The sequence below is a fragment of the Petaurus breviceps genome, unplaced genomic scaffold (genome assembly GCF_028583685.1).
Source record: "Petaurus breviceps papuanus isolate PSGF00001 unplaced genomic scaffold, PetGlider_PUasm1.0 223, whole genome shotgun sequence".
In the NCBI taxonomy this organism is placed as follows: domain Eukaryota; kingdom Metazoa; phylum Chordata; class Mammalia; order Diprotodontia; family Petauridae; genus Petaurus; species Petaurus breviceps.
Window position 1 is genome coordinate 211,616 of NW_027185884.1, and position 9,962 is coordinate 221,577.

The 9,962-nt window shown below is 40.0% G+C and overlaps 1 protein-coding gene across 1 annotated transcript in view; it reads left to right on the forward strand.

Annotated features, from left to right (window-relative positions):
• The window catches only part of SLC9A4 (solute carrier family 9 member A4), a 94,279-nt gene that overhangs the window by 67,854 nt on the left and 16,463 nt on the right, over positions 1–9,962 (forward strand). Inside the window, exons 6-7 of the mRNA XM_069094916.1 lie at positions 976–1,062; positions 3,979–4,049. Of these exons, the coding sequence (XP_068951017.1) occupies positions 976–1,062; positions 3,979–4,049 (158 nt within the window). The remainder of the gene's footprint in view (positions 1–975; positions 1,063–3,978; positions 4,050–9,962) is intronic.

Genomic DNA, 9,962 nt, shown 5'->3' on the forward strand with positions numbered 1-9,962 from the left:
GTAAATCCATAGATTTCATGAAGTAGAAATACCACTGATTTTACGAAGCATCATGTCTCTATACAGATTTTGGAAGATTTGGAATAACAATAGCTTAGTTCAAGGAAACATGAAACATTACAGTAAGAAAAAAAAAAAGCCAGCTTTATTGAGAGGGCACACTTGCAACATGAAGAACTAACAAGAAGAATGGTGAATACAGAATAGTGGATGGATCCATTAGGACCCAGGTAGAAGTGAATATCCTACTGGGGTCTCAGATGGAATAGGGCATCTCAAAACTGTGAAATCTCTGGTTTTTGAGGGGGGAAGGCAAGGCATTTAGGGTTAAGTGACTTATCCAAGGTCACACAGTTTGTGTGTCAAGTGTCTGAGGTCAGATATGAACTCAGGTCCTCCTGACTCCTGGGCTGGTGATCTATTCACTGCGCCACCTCGCTGCCCCCAAAACTGTAAAGTCTCATGGGATTTTATAGGATTCTTAGCATGGAGCAGAACCAAGTCTTGGGAGGAGACTGGAACAGCAAGCCTGGAGCTGGGGACTGGTGCTGATTCCTCCTGGGAGGGGAGTTGAGGGGGGAGGAAGGGAGTTGGAAGACTCCTGGGGCATGACAGCTAGTTCATAAAAAGGAAAAGGGAAAGAGGGTTTTTATCCATTATTGCTGACCTTAATTTGACAGGGTTATTCAGGTGCTTTGAGCTTCCCTGGGGCTGCTTCCTTTAGCACAGTGGGGAGGTTAGTGAAATCATTATAGATGAATTGGGCTCATGTCCCAATGCTGCCACTTATTGGTAATGTGACCTTGAAAATTGTATTTCATCTCTCAGTGCTTCAGTTTCTTTGTCTGTAAAAGGTCTAGATGATCTCTAATGTCCTTTTCCACTCTAAATTATATGATCTCATTTACCTTCTAATTTTCATCTCTGATTTTTAATAGGAATAATAAAATGAAAAAAAATTGCTGTTCTTTTCAGGGAATCACCATTGGCCCTTTGGTCAGATACCTAGATGTGAAAAAGACCAACAAAAAGGAATCCATCAATGAAGAGCTTCATACCCGTGTAAGCTGTCTATTTAACTAAGAAAGAATTAGAGAAATGACTGAGTAGAAACCACCAAACCTTCTCAAATAGAAAAATTGCATCCACCTGTAGTAAGAGTGGGACGCTATATGTCATGCAGTTGTTATTAGAATACTGGTTCAGAATGACTAAGAAAATTGGACCTCAGGCTTCAGGTCAATCAGTCATTGACCATGTGATCTCTTACTCAGAGTAACTGCTCTTTTCAAATTTTCAGTAGGGTGATATTAGGGAGTTACTGTCCAGTGGCCTCTTATTACAGGATTTTTTTCAGCCTTGTAGAATGAATAAGAAATCATTTATTAAGCAATTACTATATGCAAAGTACTAAGTCCCAGGGACACAGATCGAGAAGAAAGACAGTCCCAGCTCTCAAGGAGAGGAAGACATATAGAATACACATACACATAGAATTTGGCCACAAGTCAGATATACTTTGTGACACAAGTCACAGTACAACCAGTACTCCTTAGGGGTAGCAAGGCAGACAATAATATATCCTGTTGAGTGTCACTTACATTAATAAGATCATATCAGTTTCTAATGGTGAATCATTTAACATTACCAAAGTGAAGACTTCTTTTTAAAAGTCTTCAGTAACCACAGCTGCTGAAGAGGTGGGGACTATATCACCTGTCTTGGCGATTACCAGGTCACACCACACTCTTGCTCTTTGACCTATAAAGGCTGACCACCCATTAGTGGTAACTGATAGCTGCCTGGTAATGGTGGTATCAGTGGAGGCAGGAATGATAGGTCCCTTTTCCATAGGGGTTTTGCTCCTGGATGATGGTTGTAGAAGGTGGATTCAGAAGTAGAGCCAGTGGCCTGGAGGGAGTTGCTATTTCCATGGATTTTCAGCACAAGATTCTGGGCAGCCTCCACTGGAATCTGAGAAGAGATGGTGGTAGTGGTTTAAAGTCCTACTGACCTGCTCCAAATTGAAAATCAGCTTGACCAAAGTCCCTCTTTTTTTAAGGTTCTTCTCTAGCATTAGAAACTTCTTACTTTAAAAAGTCAGTGGTTTCAATGATGTGGGAATGCTCTCCATCAAAGTAAGTTGCTGCCTCATCTCAGTGTTTCATAATTGTTATGGACAAAAAATTTTATGACCTGGTACTTGGCCATCTTGTGATAACTGTTGCTGTACTTAGATGTACTTAGGCTGTCCTGGCCATCATCCAGGGCTAATCCTCAAACAACACACTCAAATCCATATTTAAAGCCTTTCATGCTTGGTAAAACCATCCATAGTCTGTGCTCCATTAGAATGGCCTTTGAGAACCCAAGGTACAAAAAGACAAAGGAGCAGGATTTTGGTGAAAGACTGGGAATATTTGTGTGGTGAGACAGAGAGAGAGAGAGAGAGAGACAGACAGACAGACAGACAGACAGAGAGAGAGAGAGAGAGAGAGAGACAGAGAGACAGACAGAGAGAGAGAGAGACAGAGAGAGAGAGAGAGAGAGAGACAGAGAGAAAACAGAGGAGCAGAAACTCAAAAAAAATCCCAATCCAAACGTTTAGAACTTGATGGAAATGTGGTAATATCTAGTGAAGGAGGAGAGGTACAATTTAAAAGCATTGTTTGTTACAAGAAACCAAAAGATATGTATACAGCAAAGGAACTGGGATATAATTTTTTTTTCCTTTTTTTTCCTCTCTCTGAGAGAGAACAGTTAGTTCATTGCAAACGTCAGTGAATTGACTTAGTATTTGGGTCTAAATTCATTCTATAATTCTATTTAGTAAAAATGTCAGAAGCTAACACTTTGAAGTTTCCTGCCATAAATCCATTTGGAGGCTGATCTGTATTTCCTTCAGACTAATGTACTGTTGCCAAATTTCTAAAAGAGAAGTCCTGTAGTATGTTGGATAGAGAGCTGGCTTTGAGGTCAGGAACCCCTGGATTTTAAATTTCTGCCTCTGCCTCATTGTCCAGGTGACTCTGCACAATTCATTTCCCTCCTTAGTGACCCAAGAATACTTTAAGACTCTAAATTTCAGAGATATTAATTATTTTTATTGCTAGTGAATATTTCCTTCTTTGCTATTACAAAGAAATCACAGGTCAAGACTTCCCATTTTATTTTCCCTAAACAATTTTAGATAAAAGCATACAATATATTACAGGGCTAATGACAGGACGAAAGTGGCTATGGACAGAATTTTAATATTGCCTACAATAGTACTTGCCCCATTGTGGTAGTTACAATACCTAATGTTTATATAACACTTTAAAGTTTTCAAAGCACTTCCTATATATTTTCTTATTTGGTCCTCGCAACAATCCCTGTAAGGTATAGGTTTTTATCATCCCCATTTTTCAGATGAGAAAACTAAGGCTGAGGGAATTTAAGCAACTTATCCAGAGTCATCCAGTTAGTACAAGCGCAAGATTTGAAATCAGGTCTTTTGGACTCCTTGTCCAGAACACTAACCACTATATCACATAGCTGACTCTACTTCCTATGGAAGAAACAAGCTAAATCTAACAATGATGTTTTTGTTCTTTCTTTTTAGAGAGATCAGAGTTTACTCTTAATTATTAGGATGTGTCTAAGTTAGGTTTCACTAACTGCCTTCTTAGTTATTTCTGGTGAGATTTCAACTGGGTTATTATACAAAACATTTTACAGATAACCTTTGTTAAAAATTCAAGTCATCATCAAAAAATGAATGTGTAGTTTCTGAATTCCTGAAACTAAGTGATAAGACAATTTTGGGTGTTATGGAGGTAAAGTACTTAGAAAGATAAATGAGTATGCTGAGAGTCTCAGGATATTAAAGGCCCATTCTGCCAGGTACCTAATTTTCTCCATGCATGACCTTTGTTTCTGTATTTGTCAGAATTAACATCTTACAGACTATCGTGTCCTTGTGTTCAATTTTGGTAGCTGATGGACCATTTAAAAGCTGGAATTGAAGATGTGTGTGGACAGTGGAGCCACTACCAAGTGAGAGACAAGTAAGGAAGCTGGGCATTTTGTGGGCAGATGATACCTGGGAAAGAAAACATTCTAAAACATGTTAGAAAGAAGCAAAGACAAAAATAAAATATATCTAGGGGAAGTAATCAGTAAATCTGGAAGTCATCCAGTATGGGCAATGGTAAAGAAACTGAATTTTTCCCCAGGTTAAGACTATGGGGATATATGACCATTATTTTTCAAATGTTTGAAAAGTTGATGGAAGGAAAAGACACTGAACTTGTTCCATGTTGCCCCAGTCACTCAATAATCCAATCAGGAAACAATGGGCACTTACTATGTTCCAGGCACTGTTTTAAGCACTGTGGATATAAAGAAAGTCTCTGCCCTCATGGAGTTCCCATTCCAATGGGCAGCACTAAGGCCACTGGATGAAAGTCAAAGGGAGACGATTTCCTTTAGAAATCTTTGTGATTATCTGTTCCAGTGCCCAGAAACAGAGATATACCACATCTCCTTACTCTCCTGCTTATCATTGCGGTGCCTGTACAAGCTTTCATTAGAACAACAGACCTAAGTCAAGAGGACTCTTTACAGGTTAAGAGAATTGTGGAGCTAAGTTCTTAGTTCAAAGCAAGGCCAGGACCTTCCCAAATTTCCTCTAGTCTCTATAAACTCTCTCCCCTCCCCCCAACCAAAGATCACATAGTCCTCTCCATGCAGGTGATGACCCAATTCTACATATCCCACCCTAGTCATTCTCTTTGGACTTCAGTCTTGGATCATCAATCAAATACTTCAAACTGCATGTCCCATAGACATCTTAGGCTCAATGGGTCCAAAGCAAATTTACAATATTTCTAACCATATTTTGCCAATATGTGTAATCTCCCAGGACTTAAACTAGCAAGGAAATCAGGCACCTTTGGGAGGCTGAATAACACCAATGTATCATTAATTAGTGTCTTTCCTAAGGAACACATCCCTCTCCTGAAGCTGCCTGTTATTGTTGAAGAGATCACTATCCTTCCAGTCACCCAGGTCTAAAACCTCGACAGCATCCTTGCTGTCACCTCCTCATTCATCCCACATATTTAATCAGCGGCCAAACATTGTTGCTTCTATCCCCACATGGCACCTCTGGCACACACCCTTTTCTCTCCACTCACACAGGTGATATCCCAGTTCAGATTCTCATCGCCTCTTGCTGAGACTATTGAATTAGCTTTCTATTTGATCTTATTTCAACTTCCTAGCCTTTCCAGTCCTTCCTCTACACAATTGCTAAACTGATTTTTCTAAAGTGCAGGTCTGATCATGTGACCCTCTCCCCCAACTCAGTAAATCCCAGTGACTCTCTATGATGTCTGGGATCAATCTTCTGTTTGACATTTAGTGCCCTTCACAAACTAGTCCATTCCCAGCTTGCCAGTTTGCAGGATTCAAAGTATACAATTGGTTCTATACCAGTGGAAATATGCAGTGAGAATTTAAATAATGTGACCACTTTTCCTGGATTCATTATACACAAACTAATCCAGAGCTACTGGTGTACTTCCTTCTCCATAGCCAGCCACACTGGTTTTCCCTCTTTGACTCACACATGACACTCTCTCTCCCCTATTCAGACCTTTATGCTCTGTCCCCTGTGCCTGGAATGTTCTTTCTCTATCTCTCTGCACCTGGAATGCCTGTTGTCTTTATTTTATTTTATTTTGCTTTTTGGAGGGGGGAAGGCGGGGCAATTGGGGCTAAGTGACTTGCCTAAGGTCATATAGCTAGTAAGTGTTAAGGGTCTGAGGCCAGATTTGAACTCAGGACCTCCTGACTCCAAGGCTGGTTGGTGGTCTATTCACTGGGCAACCTAGCTGCCCCATCCTGTTGTCTTTAAATATTTAATCTGAGGCAGAGGTAGGTGGTGCAGTGGATAGAGCATGGGTCCTGGAGTCAGGAGGACCTGAGTTCAAATTTGACTTCAGACAATTGACACTAGCTGTGTGACCCTGGGCAAGTCCTTTAGTCCTGATTACCTTGCCCCCCCAAAAAAAAAAATTAACTTGAGTGCCACTGTGTAAATGAAACTTTTCCTGATCCCATTCATGACTAGAACTTCGTCTCCAAGGTCAATTTGTGTAGAAATAGGGATTGAATCTATGATTTCATTACTGTAGGGTCCTCCCAAGTGAGGAAACTCCTTTCACCTGCATTGGTCAGCACCTTCTCTGCAACTTAATGTCTTAAAATGTTGCCTAGACTAGGGTCTCACAGCCAGTATGCATCAGACACAGGACATAAAGCCAGTTTTTCCTGGCTCTCAGATCACCTTGCCATCTACTATATCATACCTACACTTCTGGGACTCATTTCTATTGGAATGGAACAGAATCAGATGTAATTGATTGAGTCACACTGAGTAAGACATATCAAAACCCATACTTTAGTCTATATTTTTATTTCTACTTGATAGGTTTAGAGCTTAGAAAGAACCTTAAAAGTCATCTCATTCAACACTATCATATTATCAGTAAGAAAACTAAGGCACAAAGAGTGATTTGCCGTATGTCACATAGCTATCAGAGTGAATTCTGGTGGATTTTGAACCCAGACCCTATTACACCAGCTCCAACTACTCTTTACATTTGTTATCATCCTTATATGGAAAGACTGGGGATTTTTTCCTCCTTTCTATTGTCCTATGCTTCCGAGATATAATTTGATCACCAAACTGATTTTTCTTCTCATGCCCACTGTATATACATCCATATAATTTAAATGTTTAATACTTGGCAAAAAAGACAAACACACACACAAATATTTTTGGCTTTGAGGTCAGTCCTCTACTCACTACACCATGCTTCCCCTCTTGAAGTGTATATATCTTCTATAGACATGCATGTGTGTGTATGTGTATGTATATGTACATACAAACATACATATACACATATACTTATACACATGTACCTGTCTCCCTTGTTAAAATGTAAGCTTCTTAAAGGCATGGGTTATTTTCACTTTTGTCTTTGAATTAGTCATTAGCACAACAATTTCCTTGGTAGGTGCTTAGTAAATGCTTGTGGGTAGACTGATTGACTGATTGATCACATAGTCTAATTAATTTTGTCCTGATTTGAAATGGGAAGGTACAGTTTCTCAGCACTGGCCCAAAGAAGTACTGAGGAGCAAACTAAGAAAAACAATTGGATGAAACTATACATTTCCTGGGAGTCCTGGGACAAGGAAACAAAGTGTTGTTTTTTGTCCTATGTCTCTGGTTAGACCAGAAAATAGTTGGAAGAATATAGGTCACATTCATGCAGGCTTTCCTCCTTCATTCTTGGAAGTCTAAAGTAGAACACACCCTGCTCCATAACTTTTTCTCTCTGTGAGGACTTCATCACTCTATTTTCTTCTTTTTCTCTTTGAAAATAGTTATATTCCTCTCTCTTTTTTCTACTCTCTCTTATTTTCTCCTCCTCCTTCTTCTTCTTCTTCCTCTTCTACATTGACTAACCAAGGGAGCAGAATCTCTTCAATATTGTTAGCTCTGAATGTGCTCATTTTAGGGGATAGATGTAGAGGGTCTTATCACACACCTCTATGATTTCCATCCTCATTTCAGTTTTCCTGGCTGATTCCATTTTCTTTGTGATTGTGGTTTGAGCTGTTAGTCCCCATGCCCTCAAGTCAGTTCAGTAGAGTGTGGAAGTGGTCCTGCCTGTTTTACAATCTTATGTCATCTTCCTTTCAGGAATGTTTGTCTACTTCATTAGGACTGTTGTTAAAGGTCACATGCTTGACTTAAATACCTTGTCTCTGATAAAGTCTACAAGATTGTAAAGCAGTAGAAATTTCTTGAAATTCCTCATGCATTCTAGATCTGGGTCCTTTGTACTTCCAAGGAAATTCGCATGACTAGTTCATTAATTGAGTCTTGTTGGTCAACTGCAAATGAACCTAGGGCCTTAGTGGGATAAAACAGTAGAGAGGAGTTGGGAACCACCTTCTCCCCAAATCCCAATAGATTTTAATATAACTAGGAGGGGAAAAAGTAAAGCATAGCATAGCAGATGAATAAGTATTTAGAGTTGGGTAGACCAATTTTCAAGAACTATCTCTGTGACCATGGACCAGTCACTTAACCCTCCATGTCCCTGGTCACTCTTTAAGAGTAGAAGTTACAAAGCTTTTGCTAATCTTTACCATGGAAGGAGTTTTTGTTGTTCAGTTTCTCAGGGGAAATAATAGATCCAGTCCTCCCCACCCCCCCAAAAAATGAAAGGGAAAAGGAAAACATAAGAAAGTTTTGACTGAAAGGTCTAACAATGGAACCCGTTGTCCTGTGAGGCAGCAGGAGCAAGTTGCCCATCTTCCAGGAGTAGTAGAAGAGGTGTTTATAATGGCTGGCATGCTGGCCTAGATAACCTCTGAGGCACATCATTTCAAATTCCCTTTTCTCCACACTATCCCATTTTCAGATCTCATTATCTGAATAAACTCATTTCAGAATACTATTTCCTAGAGAATAGGATGAAACTTAGAGTTATGGAGTTTAAAAATATAGCCATTTAGTGATGGCTTTAGCAAAATGCAGGCTCAAATGATTGGAGCGAGTCACTTTGTCAGCTTTTCAGACCTTTCCTGTGACCTCTTTCCCTCCTGGGATGCCAAGAAGGAGACCACAACTTTAGCTATGAATAGCTATGGTGCGGTGGTGGCCATGCATACCAAACTCTAGTCTTTTGGGTGGGTAATGTTCTGGGGTTGATTGTGGTAGCCTCCTAGGGATTTCTAGATGAAAATTTTTTTTGTAGGTCACTAATTAATCTGGTCTGTTTGGTCCCGGAGAGCGAACCTAGGAGCAATGGTTCGTAGAAATTACAAAAAGGGAAATTTAAGCTTGATATTAGGAAAAACTTCCTAATGATTAGACTCTGCAGAGACAGAATGAGCTGCCTCAGTGGGTCCATCTGCATTAGAAATCTTCAAGAAGACTGGTTCTGGAGTCAGAGGATCTAGGTTGAAATCCTGTCTCTGACCGGCTGTATGACTTTGACTAATCATTTAATCTTTCTGGGTCTCAGTTCCCTCGTTGATAAAATAGGGGGTGGAGGGGATAGCAGATGGTATCTGAGGTTCCTTCCAGTTTTAATTCTGTAACCCTATAATCACATAAAGTTGGGCCCTCTTCTGGAAAAGAAAGGAGGCATATAAGCTGCCCTTTGAATAGAAAATTATCAGAAAGATTGATAACTGTCACTTAAACATACCAGAGTGCAAACTGGACCACATGCTTGATGTGAGGCTCAGTCTATAATGGGCAAGGGGTGCAGTATAATAATCAGCACCAAATCAGCGTGCAGCCTATTCAATCTCTCTGTCATTCAGACTGTCAGGACATATGTTTTTAGAATTTTTGTTTTGTTTTGTTTTGTTTCTTAATTGGCAGGATTCAAAATTATCTGCAACATAATGGGGCAAAACTACTGTAACTACCAGGCCATTTAAACTTATTGGTGTCTGGCTGAATAGGCCAGTATTACTGTAAGTGCAGCTGCCGCTGTTATGTACTATTAGAATAGAACATTTGTTCAAAAGCTTCAAACCACCCTCATTTCTTTTCTTACAATTGAAGCTGAGCTATGCTATGCCTCCCCCATTCCCCACTCACTCCCAGTTTTTGCCCTGATTGCAGCTTGTCCCTTCCCTTTGTCTAGTTGATTTCCAAATATGCAGGCCAGTGGGCCATCATTTCCTTCTTTCTTTTCTTCATTTAAAAATGCACCATTTGTGGGTGATGGGAAGGGATTGTTGTTAAAAGGCTAAGACAGCTATGATTCCAGGTCTTTTCTCAGTGTCAGTGTTTTAAAAAGCAGGAATAAGTGATGCTGATGATGCCTTTCTCTCTCTCTCTCTCTGTCTCTCTCTCTCTCTCTCTCTGTCTCTCTCTCTCT